The following is a 22,849-nucleotide window of genomic DNA, read 5'->3' as shown; positions in this document are numbered from 1 at the left end:
AGTTTGCGGTTTCGGTCAGCGGATTCGCCGGCTTCGTGTGGACGGAAGGCCGAACCGTACAAGACCTTTGCGGTTTCGCCATGAAATCGGCTTCGTGTGGACGGGGCCTGAGACCCCTGACCTAACCCAGCACATCCTATCTTGCTTGCCGCAATGATCCACCCCAAATAAATGCCGTACTCCAGAATGTCTCCACAGCAGAGCGATTCTAGGTTCTGACTTTTGGGGCCCCTATGAAGCCAGTAGGGTATATGAAGTAGCCTATACAACGAAAGGGGTGATCTGCATTCTGCTGTATTTTAGGGTGATCTGGTGGGGATCCTAAATGTATTCTGGTGCGGGGTAAATCTATCTATTTATCCATCAATCCAACACGTTGTATATTTTTGAAGGGTGTGCTGGTTTATTTTCAGAAAAGCACAGACCTTTTGTAACAGTTTAACCTCAGTTAAACTCATAATGCCAATGAGTATTTCATCGCAGAGGAAAAGGATTCAACGCATTTTGGCTATCTCTAGCTCTTAAAGAAGAAATAAATGGTTTATAACTTAACCTTTTCATCTGAGATATAGACAACACTTTTATTTTGGCCTTTCCAATATTCTGTGGCCTTTATTTTCTTATATAGTAACTATGCTGTTGCATGTCTAAGCCAATAGATGGCAGTGCGAGCGAAATAATGCAGTTCTGAACCACTAAGTGATGAAACGAAAAAAAACTTTGGATGAAGGAATAATCAAATTGATGTGAACTGTAATGACAGATTTGAGGTATATTAAATTTCCTTTGGGTAATTTTCACTCAAAAATGAACATATTTCCCTTTTTTTTTGTATTAACAGTTACTGAAACACATTGGTTTTCAAAGTAAACTATATGATAAATATGGAAAATGGATACTAAAAATGTGAAGACAAAGTAAAATGAGAACTTCAAAACAAATATTTTTTTATTGATATCGGAATATTGTATGCAGTGGTGCACTTTACACCACTGCATAATAATCTGTCACCATTTGGGGTACTTTTATTTTGAAAGAGGTAATGACAACACAACTGATCCCCTTTCAGTTTGGCTCTCCTGCGAGGGCTGATTTGACCGCGGCGCTCAGACGAGTGGGAATCTGGTGGGTATTCCCGAATCCGAAGTGTGTGGTTGTCTTAAAATGACCTGACAATTCACATCTATACAATGTCTGCATTCATATTGACATAATAACACAATATCCATTTATCACAATTATTTAGACAGTGCTTTTCTGTTGGGCTGCCGTGCCCAATGTCCGTGCTAGCGACCATTGCTTAGCCTGCGGTGAGCTAACTGCTACTAAGGTTCTTATGGCTTCTGTCCAGTGTGTGCTACTCCATAATCTTGTCTTCTGTTGTGGCCATTAACAATACTGAATGTTTAAGAAAAATTCTACAAAAGTGGTTGAAGTTGCCGAACGTTAATGTTTGATTCATTATTGTACATTTACATTTCTCGTTACATTTTGTTTAAATTAATCATACTCTCCATAATCAGATAATTCGTTGTGATGGTCATTATTACGGTGACGTATTAGTCCAGGTGGACTGGTTGGTCCAGGTGGACTGGTTGGGTCCAGGTGGACTGGTTGGGTTCAATATGTAAACAACATATTGCATTCCATAATGTTAATTTCTTGGTGGATTTTCTTTAATTTGAATCTAGGCATTGCATTGCTTGTATTATTTCCATTGATAGCAATGTTTTTTTGGAATGTCAATGGTTATTGATTAGGTACCACTTATGTGGGTACTTAAAGCAATACATATTTTACTTGTGTCTGTATTCTTATATGGAGTAAACAAGCGGCCATTGGGCAAGTGACTGCTGTTGTTGGCTGCTGGTTAGAAATGGGGCCATGATATACTTTAATCATTTCTTGTTCTGTCATAATTATTGATCATTTGTAATGTCATAAACGTCGCAGAAGGCTTTTGGCTTGCTGTCCAAAACAAACTCGGCAATGGTCTTTACTTGTTAGTACTTCTTTAGTCAGTAACAACACACATATATATCGGCCCTGCCTTTGGCCCATGCTGACGACTTCTTTAAGGTCTTCCATTGTGTATTCCACACTGCTGCTCTCATCGCAGAGCTAAAAGCCTCACCATGTGATTCCTTCTTCATCCGCAGGTCGAGTGCGTCGCAGAGCACGATGCTAGCGGGACAGTAGTTGTCATGGAGGCACGACCAGCACAATGACGCACAACACACTGTCCGAACCCCAGCTGTCGGTCAAGGGGGCGGCCCTTCGCATGGTCGACCTGCCCCTCTCCGTCTACAACTCCCTGGCCCAGGTGAGGGGAAGGAGGGCGCCCGCGGAGCCCAAGGGCCGGGAAACGGGACCACGGTTTGGTGGTTGAGGTTAACGTTTATAGATGAGATTATATAGATTATCCCAACAGTTGGGATTGAACAGGCAGCTCTTTGACCGGTGATAGTTCATTTTCCATCACCTAACAGCGGTATCAGCCGTGTTGTAAAGTCACACGTTGCAGACCGTGTTGTTGGTGGAGTATTTGGGTTGAATTCAACACGCGCACAAACTCCCTCGCCCTCTCACCTCGGCCGCAGGTCCACCTGAGCCCAGGCACCAAGAAGCTGGTGGGCGCCACAGCCCTAGGAGCCGTCTCCCTCCTCCTCCTCGCCCGCCACTTCCAGCGGAGGAAGCGCCACAAGAAGTCCCAGTCCCAGCAGTGGGAGCAGGCGGGCTTCCAGTTCCCTCCCCCCCTCCCGGTCGAGCGAGGTGAGGCGCCGCGTCCCGCCAGGCGCTCTCTGCCTTCCGCCACGCTGCGTCCTCCTCTCTGAGAGCGGCCCCGCGGCTTGAGGAATGGGGACGGGCAGGGAGGTTGGAGACGTCGAGTCTCCTTTAGCTCGTCACACTCTTTCCCCCCCCCCCCAAATTGGTCTGTAGTTCATTACTGTAATACTACGATTACTATGTTGTATTGGTGAGAATTCTCTGCAGCTTTCCTTGTCCTCTCTTAGCTACCATTGATTTAGCTCTCTTAGTTAGCGTGTGAGTGAGGCGTTTTCCCAGGGCTGTGCTAGTCTATAAGTAGCAGGCTTCAGATAAGTGCTTTAGTTTAAAGCATCTAATCACATTAAGAGGGGGTTACCCATGATAAGAGTCCTATGCAATAGGACTGAACGATTTGGGGAAATAATCGAATTGTGATTATTTTGACCAATATTGCGATTGCGATTTAATGTGCGATTTTTTTAATTTATTAAGTTCCTTATGTTCTGTATTATTCACTAAATAAACAATAAATCATTCTTTAGTATGACCAACACAACATTGGAAGCAGTCAACATGTAAACGGCTCTTCCCTTTAGGCCAGGCCGATGTGTTGAGATTAATCGATATTATGACATCTTTATTTAACTATGGAATTGTAAAAGAAAAATAAATCTTACTGATCTCTAGTCAGTAACGGTAAACCCCCCCCAAAAAAATAGAGAAAAAAAACACAGGAAAGAACACTTTCTTTTGTCATTTTTTTATCCAGCCTTTGCAATTTGCATATCGCGTTCTATTACATCGCGATTTCGATTTGAATTAGATTAATCGTTCAGCCCAGTATTGAAAGACCGATGTTCAACTGAGAAGGGCGGCGAGGTTATATGAATTTTCTTGTGTGTCTGGCATGTCATGGGACCTTTAACATCACTAACTATCTATCGATCTATACACTAATACAAATGAAAGCAGCTCTAAAGGAACCACTAATAACCGTGTGCACGGTCTCTCCCCCTCTCCAGACTCCACCAGTCAGCAGATCACTCTCTCGCTCGGCTCCAAGAAGTGCGGTGGGCTTCTCCACCGAGAGCTCCACAGCAGACTGTCCGGCTCGCTGCAGAGCCTTGTCTCGGTGAGCGCCGTCGGCCCCTAGCCTGGCTCCGCCCGCAGAAGTACCTCCGCTCAATTTTCATTTCCCTTCGGTGCCACGTCTGTCTGGGTTTGTGTTATCTTCACGCGTTTTCTCCGTCAAAATACCGTGCGTCCAATCAGCGAACAGGGGGAGTGGCTGAGAACGATGACGTTAAAGTCAGCTCTCGTTGACGGGCAGCTTCACGCACGGTGTTTGGTTTGTTTACGGCCTGCGCGCAGCGTGATTCCGGGCTGGTCCCGGCGCATGACATACGTCACGACCAAAACGTTAGCGATTGGTTATGGCAGATCCAGAGTGGCACAGGGCAGATCCAATAGTTTTAATCCTCAACAGACACCCGCCTTCACGTGAACTAACGTTAGTCAATTGAGTAGGTCCAGACTCGCCGTGCAAATGAAATGAAGTACGAGAGTCTGGTAGGAGCAGGCTAATCTGCACCCAAAACCCCCAGGAAGGACCTGGTCCTATACCACTCAGTCTCAGACCTATTGGCTAGCGTTCCCCAGCCATGTTTCTCTGGCTCACGCCTTCGACTACCTTCTGATAAGAGATCTGTGAGATCTACCCCATGTCGAACGGAAGGCGACATGATCCTACTGGGGTGACGTTACGTTAACCCCTGAACTGCCCGCGTGCCCGTCTCACTCCCAGGTAAAGACCCATGACTCTGGCAGTAGCTGCACATGCGGCGGCAATGAGTCCATCTGCTGGGACCGACCGGCCCAAGAGGACCTCTGCAACGTGGTCAGCATCCCCGTCACCACGCCGGAGAACCTCTACATCATGGGTAAGGAACGGCTCTAGGAAGAATCCTAACTAACGGGCCTTTGAGGGGAGACTCGTTGGAGGTTTGCACTATAGGCAAGTTAATGAAAACCTTAAGCACTAAAGAACTGCCGGTCGAAGATTCACTAGACGGTGTCGTCATTAAACCATGAGACACGTTTAACCCGGATATTAGATCGTCCATCGTTCTAGCTTCATTCAGTTTGACCCAGTAGCATCCACGTTGATTCGCACAAAAGATGTTTCTTCTGGGATCAATATTACATAGTTCAGCCCTTGTAGTTGTGGAGATACACTCTGTACCCTCCTGGGTGTGTGACATTCGCCGAGTGATGAAGACTTAAATACTAAGACGTAAAAAGAAAGAACATGGTCAAATGGATCTTCTGCACGGCGTCTCTCGCAGGTATGGAGCTGTTTGAGGAGGCACTGAGGAGCTGGGAGCAGGCCCTCTCCTTCAGGAGCCGGCAGCCCGAGGACGAGGTGAGCTGTGGCTCCATCCAGACGGCCGCCGCCCCCGCTACCGAGGACACAGTGGAGGTGAGAGGCTCCACACCCACACCCCACACACATCCACATCCAGCACACATCCACACCCAACACACATCCACACCCAACACACACAGGAGACAGTGGAGGTGAGCCCCAACACATCCATATTCAACACACATCCACATCCAAAACACATCCACATCCAACACACACACAGGAGACGGTGGAAGTGAACCACAACACATCCAACACACATCCACATCTAACACACAGAGGAGACGGTTCACACACAATCCTGTGTGTGTGTGTGTGTGTGTGTGTGTGTGTGTGTGTGTGTGTGTGTGTGTGTGTGTGTGTGTGTGTGTGTGTGTGTGTGTGTGTGTGTGTGTGTGTGTGTGTGTGTGTGTGTGTGTGTGTGTGTGTTCAGGAAGCGGTCAGCTCTGAGTTCATCCAGAAGCTGGAGTGCTTGCTGCAGCGGGCCTACCGCCTCCAGGAGGAGTTTGAGGGGGCCCTGGGGGAGTCTGAACCCCACTCCAAGACCAGCAGCCTGGGTCAGTACACACACACCACACACACACACACACACACACTAGGGCTTTGACTTTTGCCCAAAAAACATATTCGAAGTTCGGAAGGGAACACGTAAGGAGGCCGAGTGTTGTTGTGTCCGTCCAGAGAGACTTGAGGACGTGTATCTCCTGAACCTGGAGGACGTGGCGCTGAAGGACAGCACGAGCATCGCCTCCAACGACTCGTTCGTGTCGGCGGCCGAAGTGAGTATCAGGCCCCGCCCACACGGGCCAAAAGCGATCTTTCCCCCTCCTCCGTTTCCCTCTGACGCGGGTCGGGAATGTCTCCGTAAAGAAGTGCTCATTGCGAAAATGCATCGAGCGGTTGGAACGCTGCAGTACATATTCAAGGCCACTCGGTGGCGCTGGTTCTCCACCGATAAAAGGAAGACGAGGACCTTAACCTTTTAGATTGGGCAGTAAATACTTTTTAATGGACAGTGAGTAATTACATTTACCAAGGGTCTGTATTTAAAGCTACAAAAATAAATCAAAATCAAACAAACTAATTTAGACGTAACTCCAACGTTGCCGTCCTGGTGGGGGGGGCGATGACGTCATCGTTTGCGTATTTGGCGTCCACACGAATCCGAACAGGAAAACGCATAGGGACGTTTTTAACTCATCCCCCCCCTGGGACCGGATCCATCGAATCCGTCTGGACGGTCGGCCTAAACGCACAAGGCTCACCAAACAATCGGCCCCGGGTGGACGGGGCCTCAGTGGCCCCTCTGGGCGGTCACACCTCTTAAAGGTCCCACGTTATACCACCAGGTGTGAGTGTGATTAGCCGTTCCATTAGCCTACCCGGTGGACGGTAGCAGACGTTGCTCATCTATTCGTCACACATCTAGGTGGACACGCCCACTTGTGATGTCAGAAGAGGCAGATTTCAAAACGGCTCTTAACGGTTAATCACACTCGCACCTGGGGGTATAATACGTCCCCTTTCAACCCGTGTGTCGGTGGCGGTCATTTGCTGTGCTGCCGATCTTCTTCCTTCGTCACATCTTTATTTAAGATATGATCCCCTTCATGACTTTAAAGTCCACAAATTAGGACTGGCTACCGTTGAGCTAATAAATGAGCCCTCCGCCCGGGTACCGGTGTCACACCGGGGCAGCCAGCTGAGACCTGTGAGGTGTCATGTTTCAGGACAGCGACACGCGTCGGCTACGGGTTGAGACCGGTCGATCACAGCAGGGGAGGGGGTCTGGGCAGCCCCGGTCTCCCGACCCATTTAGTCACCGAAGGGGGTCACCTCTTTGTTAACCTGGTTAACGAAATACAACTCAATCATCATCCAACTTTATAATAAATATATTGTGCGTGTGTGTGGTGTGAAGTGTCGCAAGCTAAGCTATGTGTGCTATATGTATTTATTTGCCATTCAGTTCAGTTGTTGCCATTGTATCAAACTACATGTTGAGTCACTAAGCTGTGTTGGTCACCATGGGAAGAGGAATAACAACACTAGTCTAACTGGGTCACAGTTGATGCAGGGAGAGGAGTCACTATTAATAGAGCGATATGTCAGCAGCGTGAATGATTCCCCCCGCAGCACCCCACAAAAAGCCGACCCGTTTCCTCGCGTTGGATACTGACGGTGTTGAATCCACCCAGTGCATCCATCACACACTGAAACGGTTCTATAGTCTCACATCGATCAGCAATCGATTGGCCAAGCTACTGGATCCTAAGGAAAACCTAAGATTCATTTGTTGTTGATTGTGGGACGCGTCACGCGTTTCCCTGGCATTCTTTTGACCGTGGCCGTGGTTAGACAACATAGCCAACAATACAAAAGTACTGTCAAATAATATTTAGTCTCAAAATTCTGCGTAGAAGCACATTGTTTATACTTCTAGCCCGCCCCCACTATCTTAACGTAATGCCGCAGTGGTGTGGTAGACTCGGTGAAACAGTTTTGTTGGTATGCAGCCAATTGAATGATCTCCCAGGTGGCGATCCGGGCGGGCTACTATTGGAACTCGCTCCAGGCCTGACCCTAACCAGGGGTGTCTGTCTGCCTGCCTGCCTGTCTGTCTGTCTGTCTGTCCCAGCTGGCCGAGCAGAGGAGTGCCTCCTCCCTGGGCCACCAGCTCTTCTACCTGGAGGCTCTGCAGCTGGCTGAGGACGGCAGCGTCTCCTGCCGGGTGCTGCGGTGAGAGACCCCGGCCACCACACGCAACAGCACCGCGCGATGTAGCACAGGCCCGCTCCTGTTGGGCCCCTCAGACGACTGACCCATCTGAACGGGACCCCACGCTGGTTGCAGAAGCCTCACGGGAGAATGAACTGTCAATGTCCAAACCACTGCACTTTGAAACATGTTATTTTCTTTTTTAACCCTCTTTATTTTAAGGCGAGTCGATGCAATGCCTCCTCAGTTATGTACTAAAGCTGTTGTCGTTTCCCAGGACGGAGCTTCTGGAGTGTCTGGGAGACACCGACTTCTTGGCCAAACTCCATTGTGTGCGTCAGGCCTGCCAGGTACGTCACGCTCACTGAGCTTTTACTTTGACATCGGACCAGATCCGTCGCCACCAGAGTGTCCTCACGTGTTGTCCTTCATCCCCAGCTTATTCTGAGTGACAGGACGACAAGGACATTTCTAGTGGACACGGGCAAGAAGATACTGTCTTCGATCATTGTCAAAGCGCAGAAGGTGGGACATGCACTCACTCGGAAGAGGCTAGTGGCTATGAATCCTGAATCCCACCTGGGCACTGTGTCGTATCTAAACGGCTGCATTTGTTTGTCTTTCAGAGCCCAAAGAGATTTGAGGAAGTGTTTGAGGAGATGATTTCCTTCTTGGAGCACGCAGAGCATTGGGAGAACACAGAAGTGGAGCTGGCCACTCGTGGGGTGAGAGTCCTTTCATACAACAGGACAGTATTACATTTTACGAAAACTGTTCATCAATTCATTGTTTCATTTCTTCGCCAGATCAAGCACTTGAATTTCTATGACATAGTCCTGGACTTCATCCTCATGGACTCCTTTGAGGACCTTGAAAATCCGCCCGTGTCCATTCAAAATGTGGTCAACAACCGTTGGCTGAACAGCTCCTTCAAAGAGACAGTGAGTCAGCCGTTGTGCCGCTCTAAATGCCCCCCCCCAGGCTTGTAACAGCTCATCGTGTGTGTCAATGTAACCTCTTCCAACTGGGACCTAATTACTGGTTTGTTGTCCATAGGCGGTGGCGTCCAGCTGTTGGTCTGTGCTGAAGCAGAAGAGACAGCACATGAAGGTAGAATGAGTTCACTTAAGGGATATTACCAGGCTGCCTTTTACAGCTTGATTTGCACCAACGAACAGCTGTTTAGTGGGTGTAGTTTAGCACATAGTTCAGTGGGTGTGTCTCATTAGTCTTTGGGTTCATTTCCACTTTTCAAGATGCACAAACAAATAGCTGCACAACGGGATAGACCTACAGCCATGAGAGCAAGAGAACATGTCACATCAGCGGCAGCCATCTTGTTTGTTTATGAAGTGTTCTTAACCACAAAACAAAGTGTTCATTGTCGTATTAAACCCGCCCAATTCTAGATAACCATGGTGATTGACCCGGTCCAGGCCAGCTGGTAATCTGAACGGTAGAGGGGACAGGCTCAAATTAAAGATGAAATAAAACATGAGCTTGAAGCATTTTCTGGATCCCAGGCTAGGTGAATACTTAAGCAATAGATCACGACAGGCTGTGGTATGTGCTCATTATACCACTGTTAAGGGGCGTTGTCCGGCCCTGACGCGCAGCGGAGGGCCGGCGACCCCCTTCACATACCACTGACTGAAGTGATCTATTGCTTTTATACAACGGTTACTGTTATGGCGAAACGAAAGTCATAGACACACTACATTTAAAAAGAAACCAAGAAAGTCAAAGTAGCTGTTTTATTAAAGAATACAAAAAAGTAGTCCCTCCTGGCTGCCTTCAAAATGCACGACGGTCGCTATGCAACACACTTTAGCGTCCCTCCGAGAGAAGGCTCGGCTAGAGCGGTTCCTGGCAATTTATCCTATGGAGCAGTTCACTCGCCGTGTGCCTAAGCTTTCGTAGGCCACTCCCAACAACTGCTACTTTGTAACCGTTTCTACTTCCAGGCGCGCAGTGATATACAAACTTTCACAAAATGATTGGGCGTCATAGCAGTTATGTATACGCTCATTATACAACAGTTAGGAACCAATCAGATCGCTGGATTTAAGCCACCCGTTGTATATATTTATTATTTTTTGGAGGTCTACCTTTCTTTTCCCCCTATGCAGAGATCTATAACAGGTAGAGGCATTCTAAAGGTTTATTTAGCTTGGAAGTATTCGGTTCAGCAAACAGATGGATTCATACCGTCATTGTTAGTTGTGCATTTTAGACCATAAGCCCATTTAGATCAAATGGTATGATGCAATATTCGTCAAACTTAACCCTCAAGCCTAAGAAGAACCTAACCGTTGGGAACAGGGCCTCCAATGATTGTGCCGGTATTTATTTGGAATCAAACTGTCTTCCAGGTACCCGATGGATTCATCGCCCACTTCTACGCTGTGTGTGAGCAGATCAGCCCGGCTCTGGCTTGGGGCTTCCTTGGTCCCAAGAGCTCCCTGCATGACTTCTGTCGCTTCTTCAAGGTAAACATGGACACAATCTGACTTCAGAAGTGCTTATTTGGAAAAAATACATTAAGAACAGTCTTATTAAACCACTTGGTTGATTCTACTTCAAGTTGGCTTAATATAAGCACGGATGTTAAGTTGTGCATGCCTCCCCCCCCCCCCCCCCCCCTCCAGGACCAGGTCCTCTCCTTCCTCAAGGACATCTTCGACCTGGACAAGGTGCGCTACTCCACCGTGGAGAGCCTGGCCGAGGACATGCTGCTCCTGCTCCACCGTCGCTCCGCGCTGCTGCTGTCCTACCTGGGCGCAGACGGCCCCCGCAACCCCCGCCCCCAGCCGGCGGGACCCCACGCCCTCACGGAGGGCCGAGACCAGTGACGCCGAGAAGGGTTTCGTTATCCGACCTGCCTACTGTACCCAGGGGTCACGTGACATTAGGGAGTGGGTACACGGTGTCTACCCAGGGGTCACGTAAAAGTCTTCATGCCTCCATAGATTTTGTTCTCAAAACACTACAATGTGAACTTATTTTAGTACTTTTGAGCTTGTAGGTCATATTTAGATGCTGTCCCAAGTTATTACGCATCGTGCAATTACTGTTTGAGAAGATGGATCTGCCTCAATCATACACCAGCCTCAACCTTCCAGTGCCAACGCAATGCAAAAGCAGGCTCGCTTTTGGCCTTTCTAGTCCCGTTCTTTAGTGGGGCCAAGTTTTATGCATTGAAAACTGACCGTCGGGAAGTCTGTTTTAGAACGTATCAATGTTTAATGTGGAGCTAGGTTACCAGTATATATTGTCGAAGAACTGTTGTATAGGAAAGCTGAATTGTTAACTCACCGACATTCTATATAGTCTCTCGCAATAAGGCAAGCCAGATGCCCCAAAACACTACATGGATCCCACTAGTATATTTTGTTACAATGCCTCATTTTTAACCACATGCGTGAGCCAATAGCAAGTCAACAATTGCTTCAGTGATGTCCAAGATATTTATTACCCAAATAGGGTGTATATATATGCACAATAAACACTGAGTAGTAAAGCTCAGAAACTGAACTTGTGAGTGTCTAGTACGGCCATCATTGGACAGCATTAATGTCTGATTTGGTAATGTTCCGCAATGTTCTATATGAAAAAACAAACGTTTGAAGTCAAACAAAATAACTGCCATCCTAATGTAATAATCAATGGAAACGAGGCAAGAGTTAACTAATTAATTACAATTTTATTAGTGGACATGGCAACATCAAGTCAAATAAAAACCATAATACATTCCATAATATACACAGTACATGAAACCTTGTGTTTACCTCTAAGGCATGCTCCTGATTGCTCACTGCCGTTTGTCTTCTACAACCCCACGACCTCCTTGTTGAAACTCACATCAGCCCAGATGAAAAAGAGCATCTCAGATAGAAAAGCAGGCAACTTCAAACAATGTGACCCTTTCACTACAGGTTTTACTACGATTTATTAAAATGCCAGTATAAAAAAATAGCCAGCCCCCCCCTCTCCCAACACCCCAGAAATATAAATGCAAGTCAAGAAGTGTTTAAGCACGAAGTTCATCCGATCCTAGACTGTCTCACTTTAAGCATTAGTTCTGTTCAAGGTGTTATTTAGGGCAAGATAAGAACAAGATATCCAACATAATTTAAATAGCCATTAGATAACTCAATGAAATGGTTAAGAAACAATCCGAATTCAAAGAATGCATCGCACAGAACACTGCAATTTCAGCTTTTGTATTTCATTGCATTGTGTTTACCTTAATCACTGGAGCTCTGGGAACGGTCTACTGTTGCGCAGCAGTAAAGACTCAAAGGATTCCTCGTTTTGGGGGTCAAACTACCACGGGCCTGATTCTACGATCTACGCCTCCAGCACTGTGAGCAAGAAGTGAAGGTAGCAACAGTTTAAAAAACGATAAGATTTGACTGCACTTTGGACAATTTCACACCATCACACAGTGAGCATCAATGTTAAGTGTGGGGATTCGGGCAGAAGACAACTGATAACCTCCACTTAATAATCAAAAGGCATGCTATAAGTTTCTATCCAAATACAAGAAAGGGAGGGGGGGGGTGATCGATATGTATTCAGTGCCACACTTTCATTGCAGAAAACGCTATTATCAAAGACTTAATATGTACTACAAAGACCTTTTAGAAAAGACCCATGGACAATGGGAATACTGGTCAATTTGTGCCGTTCTTAAAATAAACATTGTAATGGCTCAAGTCAGATCTAACGGAACAGGTCATCAGAACGCATATCATGCAAAGTCAGTGAGAGCACATCGATATCTAAGCAGAGCAGTTGATATTCAATTCTCCAGATGTTTGCAAAGAACCAATAAGATGCATTTTAGGCATGTATCACAGCACGTGAGCATCTTTGTGCATGTATGCAGGTTAAGTCACAGGTCAAAGAAAAACACTTTGTTTCCTTAGGGTTCGCTTACCTGTGTTACTGCAGCAGAACCTAAGGTGCAAGGGTCTGGGGTGACACTGCAAAGATCAGATATTGCACTTTGCCATCAGTGAACAATGCAGTCATAAAGGTTTGGATTTAAATCAACAGCCCGTCACTGCAGTGCGTCATCACAACCATTGCATGGCGCAGTCAAAATCAAGACGTTGAGCTACTCGAGTACTTCCTCTACCGGCAGTGCTCGTTGTGTGTGGGGGGGGGGAATCAGAAACAAAGCAGAGATCTACACATGCTAGACTTTCATGTCAACTTTGCTGAATAAGATGGCATTTGAAAACGAGTCAAATCATACCGCGTTCTAAACCACATTGCACTTGGCAGGTCACATGTCGACAACATGGAAAAACAACCACATGAACAGTTCCTATAAACCTTCAGTTTGCCTAGATAAGTCACTCCCTGCATCCGTTTGGTAAGTCAGAATTGCGGCCTATCAAGACTAATCTAAAACAAACTACATTGCAAACCGATTCAATATGCTTTCCATAATGTTGCAATGCATTTATGTAGACGTTGAAGGAAAATTTTAACATTCTCAAACAGTTAAAAGTACAAGAGATTGAACCAATTCTAAAGGAATCACAACCGCTCTAACATACTTACCCCAACAAACGGGAGAATTGCAATAATTGGACAAAACTACATTTGCAATTTGGCAAACAGTGAAATAAGCTCTCAGTTATTGTACTTACATTATAGGAGGGCTCAACTCAAGGATGAAGGACTGCTTAGCCAATCGACCCTACAAACCCATATTCTTATGATCAAACACTAACAGAATTGTCAGAGCAAAAACAATGACTTTTGCAGTGGTTTTTATATCAAAAATCTTTAAAAGTCTATACATGGGGTTCATGTGAGACAATTTAAAAAGGAGGAAAAGAGCAAAAACTTTTCAATGCAAATATTATATACGTTACGACAATTTACCTTACTGTCCTGGAAAAGAACAGCACAAAAAATATATACTACGGTGCAACATTTCTTGCTGCCATAAATTCGGAAAAATATCTTCAAACAAAAGAGACACACATACTTGCTTACCGCTTTTCTAAACTGGCCTGTGGGGGAGGAAGTGTCTATGATGGCAGAACAGTGCATACTACCTCAACAAAGATCATCACCAGGCAAGATTAAAGAAACACAACGCCAGAGTATTGCAGTTAATGCATGAGTCAATGCAAAAGGTCTCCAACGACACAAACATCTGCCCGATTCTAAAGAAGCACTCGCATGGAACAACAGGTCTATTGGACTCTGGATAAAAGGCATGGACGCAACAGGTCTACTAGACAGCCATGAAACTGGTTGCCAAAAGATGAGGGAGAGAGAGAGAGATACAGAAGAGTACAACTTAAAGTCAGCCATTTGAAGGGACTACAAAAATAACCAGGGTCTGAATTTGAAGCTTTTTTTGATTGACCCACCCCCCCTCCCCAACAGCAAAACAAGAGCATACACAATATAACATCAACCCCTCTAAGCATCCCAACTTACCAACACAGGAGGTTTCATTTCGTTTTATTGCAAAACACAACAGGGAATAGCATTTAAAACTGAGATGATATACATGGCAATGACTACAATTTAACATGAGTTCAAACCACATTGTGTAGATACAGGCCTGGAATGACCACCACTAAAAACAAAGCATTTACAAGATAAGTAAAGGAAAACAAAAAAAAAAGGAGGACATGTTCGCCGGACGAGGGGCCGTCTACGAGCACACCTTCAAACCAAGGAAATTTAAGATCTTCATCAAGGCGTCTGCATCCAAACATTTAACAAAGGATTTGTTTCGACAATGAAGCATTTACTTTATGTCCACGTCACATTACTGGCCCTGCGCAGAAGAAATACATAGAAGATACATTGCATGTTAAGAGCAGAAACACTGGGCGCAGCTTCCCACAAAAGAAAATAACGCCTGTATGGGAGGAAGCGGCGTGGTTAGGCGAGCTGCAGCCTCCAGCTCCCAGCCGACCGACCCTGATGGGGGAAGGGTTAAAGCCAGGGGGGGGGGCTTACAGTTTCTTTAGGAGAACACCAGGGTGGGTCATTAGGGGGGGTTAGTAGGAGACACTTTAAGACATAACGTAGAGGAGAGGGGGTGGGGGGGGCGGGTCTGAGGACGAGTGGGTGCAGGTTATGGAGCGAGGCGTACCTGGGGGGCTTGGGGGGCTCCGCCCATGGCCTGGGGGCTGGCCGTGCCGTAGTAGGCGGCCTGCTGGCGGTAGTACTCGGCCCAGGCGGCGCTGTAGTCCGGCTGGCCTCCGGGCTGGGCGGTGGCGGCCGCCGTGGCCTGGGGCGCGGCTTGACCTTCGGGGGGAAAGAAAACGGAAAAGATTACGACACGTTGGTCACCGGCCACCGGCCACAAACACACAACATTTTCCTCTCTTTTTTTAATTGGCTAATAGGGCGATTAATCGAATTTTTGTGAGAAGTTTTCTTGACTCGATTATACTACGATCACAAAAATAATAACTTTTTTTTTTATTCATTAAATGTTTTAGACAAAGTTCAGAACAGCTGGAGACGTCTGTATATTATCTAGTTCTCGGTTCCAAGGTTTCTTTTGGGAGACATCCTGAATAAATACATCATGTTTTCCAACTCAAAAATAATCGATGATTTCTATATTGACCAAAATAAGCGCGATTATGATTTTTTTCCATAATCGAGCAGCCCTACTGGTAAGACGCTTTAACGGTTTGTGAGATGGGGAACGAACCCACCACTGGTACTGAGAGTGGCGGGACAGAAACCCTCTGTTGCTCTGGGGCAGCTGTGGGGGCAGCACTCTACTGAGGTGAGAGTGCTGCCAGGACACGGCCGCCCATTGGCTGGGTGACGAACCAACCAGTGATTGGAGGAGGTGCATCATCCAAAGTTTTTGCGGCCGATAGTTTTAAGCATTTTGCCATTTTATGATGACTCGATGAGAGTTGCAATGCTAAACCAAAGAAATAGCACGTATAATTAAAGCTAGACTTTGTTTTGTCACTTCTCGCATGAGAAAGCGATGCCGTCTCACGTCGCCATAATGACAGATCTTTTTTAACAGTCAATTTCTAACACCATTACTGCCAATAACTACTGCCAATAACTACAATAACTACTGCCAATAACCACTTCCAAAATGGAGGCAATCATTGCAAATTTGATGTCCTATAGCAGGTGCTGCCGTGAGAACATCACGGTGACGAGCCTTGGTTTTAGGCAGACATGGAACCGGTCCTACCTTGCTTCTTATAGTAATCTTCCCATGCTTTCGTGTAGTCCTGGGGCTGCTGACTCTGTTGGCCTGCAGAAAGGTACAAACCACCGTTAAACCGCTGCCTCTCCATCCAGTCCACCAGGCCTCAGGCCCAAGGCCCGGCCACCTCAACAACAGGCCGTTATAAAGGGTTGCGTTTGCAACAGTACATTTTGATCCTCTTTATGTATGGAAATAAGGTCAAGCAGAACACCCTGCCTTCAAAAAGGGGTTGTGTTTCCATTACAGTACATTTGATCAGATGGACACGTTGGGGACATACAGCATTAGTGGGTCATGTTGTTGGGCACCGGACAGGTTTCTGCCGTCGGTTTTCAAATGGCCCGGATTGAGTACTAGGGTTAGTTCTAGGGACAAGCGCCACTCTTAAGTCAAATGGAGAGGGTGAGCCAGTCTGCAAATCCCAGCGCTGAAACCAAAAGCAACACATTGCAGCGGTCTAAACAGCGCGGGTTAGGAGGCGAGGACCCCGCTCTGGTCCCCCCCCCCCCGCCCGGCTGCTGTGTCTCTGCTGATAGGCAACAGGAAGGGGGGGGCCCGGTTTAGACTGGGTAGGACGTGGACACTGGAGCTACGGTGATATACCCGTTTTCTTGTAATATTCCTCCCAGGCCTTGGTGTAATCTGCCTGTCCGCTCTGACCTGGCGCCTGCGGGCCACCTGTTAAAGACGGTACAACGTGATTGGTCACCATTCCCTTATGGAAGAAAGAAGGAATTAAATGGTAGCATGTCCTCCACCTGCTCAGGGGCTCAGACCTAGAGAAGTGAAGGAAACTAACCTGGATGGGGGGGGGCAATGGAAAGAGTACAGGCCAAATCATAAAGAAGGGAGATGCTCCGATAGCGGAGGAAGGAATTTAGACAGGTTACCAATTGAACACTGGTCGGAAAATAGGAGGACCAGGCGACACGGGAGGCAGATAAGGCAGGGCTGCGCTACTCTGTGGGGGCCCTCCTCTACAGACACCCAGGTGTGTGTGTGTGTGTGTGCGGGGGGGGGGGGGGGGTTACCTTGGCCGTTGGACTGCGTGGTTCCGGGGGCTCCGCCGGTGGGGGTCATGGGGGCCTGGGGCTGCTGGCCGTACTGGGAGTAGTACGCCGCCCACGCCGCAGCGTTGGCATCAGCAGCAGCTTTGTCTGGACATGTATCGTGACCAAGAGCAGAACGTAAGAATCGAGGACGGCGTACAACGACAGGGTTCATAGGTCATACTAGGGCTGGGTGGGCCGGCCTAAGAATAAAATCTGATTACTTTCAAACGGATGCTTACGGTTACCACAGACTCTACACGCGCCGTTCTTTCAGCGCATGCTGCCATGTTTATATTTTACTTTATCTAAAGAGATGAAATACGAAACCTCAGAAAAGGAAGTGCTGTAAATACCCGTTTCAAATAAGTGCACTTGATAAATAAAAATGTGTTCAATATCATTGTTTATGATATTTCAAATTACGATTAAAAATTGATTAATGGCCCAGCTCTAGTTCACAGCTCTGCAGTTAAGGTCACGGTGAGATCACTTTGCATTCTACATCAATAGGTTAACACCATCACTGTGGTGCTCCCCATCGGGGTAACACCCAGCAGGTCATTGGCTCCATCCAGATTAAGGACTCACTAGGGTCAGGCTGGCCCTGCTGCCAGTGGGGGAAGCCGTTGCCCCATCCCTGAGGCTGGTAGGGGGCCGGAGGACCGCTGGGGGGGGGGGGGGGAGAGACACCATCAGGATCAACACTTCAGCACCTTCCACGTTGATCATCTTTATTGTGTACATGCGTTCACATTCGTGTCCGCCATCACACTGAACCTCTCCATGAGTGTCTATTTCTGAGCAACACTTTGATGTGTCCAAGACTAATTAAAGTAACATTAAAGTACGGTCTATGAGCTGACGGCTGGGATGAGTAGAAGCGAGTACTCACTGTGGACCGGGGGGCCCCTGGTTGTAGGGTCCCGGGTTGTAGGGCCCCATTGGCGCACCGGGTGGGCCTGGTGGCCCTGGGGGGCCGTGGGGGCCGGGTCCTCCGTGAGGCCCAGGTGGACCATGGGGTCCTCCCATTGGGGTGACCGGACACTGAAACAAATGAACCCCGAATGCGTGATTATCAGCAGACACTTTTTCCATCACAACCTGGTCACGACTCTTGGTCATCCAGCAGCTCCTCCACGCAGCGGAGGAGGCGCTCTCAAGGAGTCTCACCCCGATCTTCTCCTCCACGAGCTGCCTGGCGTAGTCGATCTGCTGGGGGGAGCCGCGCACGGTGAACATCTTAATGTTGGGGTCGGCGTTGGGCGGGGGGTTCCTCTGGAGCTCGATGCGGGCCCCCGACTGCTGGCTGATGCCCTTTATCGTCTCGCCCCCTGGAGACGAGAGGACGGCCCGTTAATCCCACAACACAGACGAGCCCACTCCCCCGCCCAACGGCCAGCGAGCAGCGAGGGTCCTCACCCTTGCCGATGATGAGGCCGGTCTTCATGGTGGGGACGGTGAAGGTGAACTCCTGCAGGCCTCCGGGGGGGCCCATGTTCCAGTTGCCCTGTCCGCGGCCCCGCCCCCTGCCCCCCCCGTGACCCGGGGGTCCGCCGGCCTGGACGCTGCGCAGGAGGTCGGAGATGATGTCGGCCGCGTGCTGGGCCTGCTCGGGGGGGCCCATGATCTGGGCTATCCTCTCCGGCGTGGTGCCGTCGTCTTGTTTGAACTGGATGCGGACGCCCGTGTCGCTCTGGATCTTCTTGATCATCTCGCCGTTCCTACCGATGACGATGCCGACCGCGAACCTCGGCACTGGGACCTGGGGGGGGACATTGAGTAGCAGCCGCGGTCAGGAGAAACCTCTTGTCACCCCGTGCCCGATTGTAAGTGGATGGTGGATTAGAAAACGATTTGACTTACTTCAATGTTACTCACATCTAAGCTGTCACCACCCCCCAACCTAGAGCCATACTCCCCCCTCTGCTCTCTGAACCCCTGGTCTCTGATCAGCTCCATCACCAACTCTTTGGCTTGCTGAAAGACACATGGATGGTTAGGACAGGAGACCTCATCATGGCGCTACTTAAGGGAATGGCCAGGTCGCATCGAATGCACATTTGGTAGGACCACCAACCTGAACTTTGAAAGCTTCCCCCGAAATCCGGAGAGGTTTGTCTGCGCCCGTGTTTTGAGGTCCCTCCTGGATCATGACCATCTTAACTCCGGCTCTTTCCTGGTTAATGTAAAATATACACAAAGTTGAGTTCATGCTGGAGAAAAGAGAAATGAAGACTGATTGTTTAGCATCCAAGCTTGACAACTAACCTGAAGGCTCTTAATGGTTTCCCCTCCCTTGCCAATGACCAAGCCGGCTTTAGAAGCAGGGACCATGATCTCCTGAACCGACATGCCAGGGCCCTCGTTGTGGTGGAATGCTGGTGTTGGGCGACCCTTCTCCACAATCTCTGTGAGGAGCCTCTTCGCAGCCCTATAAGGAGTTTGAAAAGAAATTAGCTCATGGTACCAATCAGTGTGAGGACATCCCAACTTTATAATAAAAAAAAACATGTGGAGGAGAACTTACTGGATGGCGTCTGGGGATCCTGTCAATGTCACCGATCTATCGGGCATGCCGCCGCTGTCTGCATGACAAAAAGGAGAAGGATTAGTGTACAGGTTCCTGCACATCTCTGGTATGAAGCCGACATGTAAATGTAGATGTGTGTTTACCTGGGGCGATCTGTATTTTACATCCAGATTCCTGCTGCATACGGGATATCTGCTCTCCGCCTCTCCCAATAACTGAAAGTTTAGATAAAGGCGTTACAAAAAAAAGACTACCGTCCGCCTGAAGAGGTACATTAAAATTCAATACAATTGTGTGTGTGTCTATATCATGCATTTTACTCACTGAATCCAACCATGCCATCGGGAACCTTGAAGTCCTCTGATGCGGACCTGATCAACCAACGAAAGATGTACATTTAGGGGTTGTGAAACATCACAGTCTTACATCAACAATAATAAAATAAGCAGAATACGAAGTGCAAGAAGTTTCCCATATATTTACCTTGGGGGACCTCCCATTCCTCCCATTCCGCCCATTCCACCCGAGAAGGCTGTAAAACAAAGGAGCCAGTCAGAAGACATGTAGTCATTGCTAGGTCGTGGAAGACAAACGTACTATATTTTGGATTAAAGTTGATGAAAATGTACTCACGGTCACTAGGTGCCACTTTCTTTGTCTCTGGTTGGTCTGTGGAGGAGAAACAGCCAACATGAGTACATGCCTATTCCCTCATACTCCCACTACTTACAAACATGACCAGGCTTCACCGAACCAATGCACATTTCTGCAAATTTAATACAGACAGCGCCTTGAATACTGAATATGGTTAGACGTCACAGGGAGTACTTTGAAAAGACTGGTTTCTATTCTTCAAGTGTGCATACAAATAACACAAATACACTGCCTACCCTGCCCGAGCAAATGTCTAATCAATTAAAAATGATCCCTGGTCGTTTTTAAATATAACAATTTAATTTCCAATAAGAATCATGATAACTGCACATAAACAAATAACATAAATCAAGATGACCACAAGTTCGAAACACGCCCTCTTTTCTACTCCAGCCCCAACCTGGCATCAATAACCGGAGACCTCCAACAACAGCCCCCCATACAATAGAGTAGCACACATTTAAATAAAGAACTTCAGGCAATTGAAAAAGCATGAGAGTCACAGCGTTCCGCAATGTACCATACTCAATGAAAAATAAGGCGTTTGGATCTAGAAATACACTACCTTTGTCACATTTCATACAGGCAAGCATGTTAAGTGGGGGGAGAACTATCAATGTATCAATTTAGGCCACTGACCTATATTGAGGTTAGGCATGGGAAAATACCCACCAGCATCTTCCAGGGGCCTTTTCTGGCCTCCGTAGCCAAACTCGTTTGTTGTAGGTGCAGCAACGCCGTCGACTCCGATCTTAGCCGCGATCTATGCATTAGATAATTAAAACAATTGTATTAACCAAACTGATCATGAACATTGAAAAGGTAGCAAGCCGCAAAGGGTGGCCTACGTGCTTTCCCGGAAGACGGATCCAACAAAAGAATGCGGTTACTTCCATGTTAGCTAGCATGCTACCAAGTTGCGTCGTTGCATAGACGGGATTTAACCAACACAGCTTTGAACGGACCAAAACAAAATTCACATATTCAGCTCGAACCGTATACCACATTTAAAAAACAAAAATTTCCATTAAACACGGGAGAAAAAAATAAACGATAGCTAACCAATTTAGCCCCTTACTCTAGCCTTGCATGATACTGCATGACGTTAGCAGGTAAGCTGACGCGGTCATTTTCATGCTTTAAATACCATTTAAAAACCGAACTTCGAAGTCGCAAGTAGTGGGAAAAAATACGAGGCCCATACCTGTCTCGCTCGTTGAAGCGCGTCTTTGAATGCGTCGTTCATCCCGGCGGGCGCGTTAGAGGACGGGGGAGCCACGTTCGAGTAGTCTGCCATGACTGGTGCTGTTTCTCCTCTCGTGCCCGGCGACAGAAGATGGCCGTATTCATTCACGCCCAGTCTCGCGCTCAAATTCAACTCATCGCGAGCTCACGGAGATGCCGTTCCCCAAACCCCCCCTCCCCCTCCCCGTTGCTGATCGTCACCCGTCGTCCGTCGATACCTCTCTGTTCATCATGATCGATACGAACGACTTTTATACATAACAATGCGATATAGATAGCCCTCTATCGAAGTACTCGGTGCTTATTGAGTGTCGTATATCCGTGCTTCCAAACTGGGTGAGAAAAGAAAGGAGAAAAAAAGAAATGTCTTGTTAAAATAAAGGATGAAAGAAAGAACTGTAATGTTCAACATTACTTTATGCCTTGTTGAAATGTCTGTCCCGAAAGTTGGAGATGTTCATACTTATGTGTGGCTTCATTCATTATCACACAGTTCAAATAGTAGGCTACATCCACGCGTCTGGTTACAGCACTGTTCGTTCAACTCCTAAACAGTGGCGTAACATCATGGTGATATGCCTGGGTGGAAATGTTTATTTTGTGCCCCTGAACAGGACTTCCGAGCGGGGGGGGGGGGGGGTGGTCGCGTTGTCCTACGGTGAGGGTTTCGTATAATTTAGTTAATTAATTAAGGGCGCCACCAGAGGGCGCCCACGACAAATTTGCCGCCCTGGGCGATATATATTTTTTCCTTCCTCCATGCCATGGGCCCCTGACGCCGTCTGGGCCACGGTACAGTTCACCGGTTGCATCGTCGATATTTACGCCACTGCTCCTAATGATTCACAGGGCTTCAACAGTATAGCTTGTATTAATAATGTGATGAAACCACACCAGCCTATATCCTTTATGATCTTAAATGTGGATTTCACACGAGCACATCCTGCTGGTCTTTGACAAAAACACATATTCCCTGATCACCATGAATATAATAAAAGTATAACTCAGGACCATGTGGAGTCAAACAGAACTTCTAGTTAACGTGTGGTTCAGCAGAGCACATGGAAGTGCCTTGCGTAGATTCCAGTACATCCTTGTAATACACTTGAGCCGGGATGTGAAACCGCGCAGAAAGCTGGAAGAGACAGACACACTAAATATGAAACAATATGACCTTTGTTTAAACAAAAATATGCAGCTTGGCTTGAATTATTCGTTTGCAA

General features: G+C 47.4%; 2 protein-coding genes across 9 annotated transcripts; one reads left to right on the top strand and one right to left on the bottom strand.

Annotated features, from left to right (window-relative positions):
* The first annotated feature begins 1,040 nt into the window (after positions 1-1,040).
* miga1 (mitoguardin 1) lies at positions 1,041-11,869 on the top strand. Of its 2 annotated transcripts, none has more exons than XM_060057945.1 (16): positions 1,041-1,125; positions 2,160-2,323; positions 2,601-2,772; positions 3,792-3,901; positions 4,574-4,709; positions 5,115-5,248; positions 5,628-5,751; positions 5,876-5,973; positions 7,833-7,933; positions 8,190-8,262; positions 8,351-8,437; positions 8,539-8,637; positions 8,719-8,853; positions 8,969-9,022; positions 10,285-10,401; positions 10,561-11,869. In XM_060057945.1, exons 2-16 carry the CDS (start codon positions 2,225-2,227, stop codon positions 10,762-10,764), a joined length of 1,743 nt encoding a protein of 580 aa, XP_059913928.1. In that variant the 5' UTR covers positions 1,041-1,125; positions 2,160-2,224; the 3' UTR covers positions 10,765-11,869. The 2 variants fall into 2 exon arrangements, with proteins under 2 accessions (XP_059913928.1, XP_059913929.1); XM_060057946.1 differs by lacking the exon at positions 1,041-1,125 and adding an exon at positions 1,293-1,310.
* Positions 11,596-21,745, bottom strand: LOC132462413 (far upstream element-binding protein 1-like). Of its 7 annotated transcripts, none has more exons than XM_060057938.1 (19): positions 21,586-21,745; positions 21,021-21,144; positions 20,361-20,396; positions 20,211-20,259; positions 20,052-20,098; positions 19,871-19,942; positions 19,725-19,782; positions 19,466-19,628; positions 19,275-19,373; positions 19,061-19,174; positions 18,617-18,959; positions 18,368-18,528; positions 18,090-18,241; positions 17,786-17,862; positions 17,177-17,320; positions 16,749-16,823; positions 16,128-16,190; positions 15,048-15,202; positions 11,596-14,726 (listed from the first exon to the last, which is right to left on the bottom strand). In XM_060057938.1, the coding sequence occupies exons 1-19, from the start codon at positions 21,676-21,678 to the stop codon at positions 14,718-14,720; spliced, it is 2,034 nt and encodes a 677-aa protein (XP_059913921.1). In that variant the 5' UTR covers positions 21,679-21,745; the 3' UTR covers positions 11,596-14,717. The 7 variants fall into 7 exon arrangements, with proteins under 7 accessions (XP_059913921.1, XP_059913922.1, XP_059913923.1 ...); XM_060057939.1 differs by having other exon boundaries at positions 17,177-17,308; XM_060057940.1 differs by having other exon boundaries at positions 17,177-17,302.
* Positions 21,746-22,849: the final 1,104 nt, after the last annotated feature.

This window comes from Gadus macrocephalus, chromosome 8 (assembly GCF_031168955.1).
Source record: "Gadus macrocephalus chromosome 8, ASM3116895v1".
Classification (NCBI taxonomy): Eukaryota; Metazoa; Chordata; class Actinopteri; order Gadiformes; family Gadidae; genus Gadus; species Gadus macrocephalus.
Note: the sequence above shows the minus strand (reverse complement) of the source record. Positions and strands in the feature narration are given on the sequence as shown.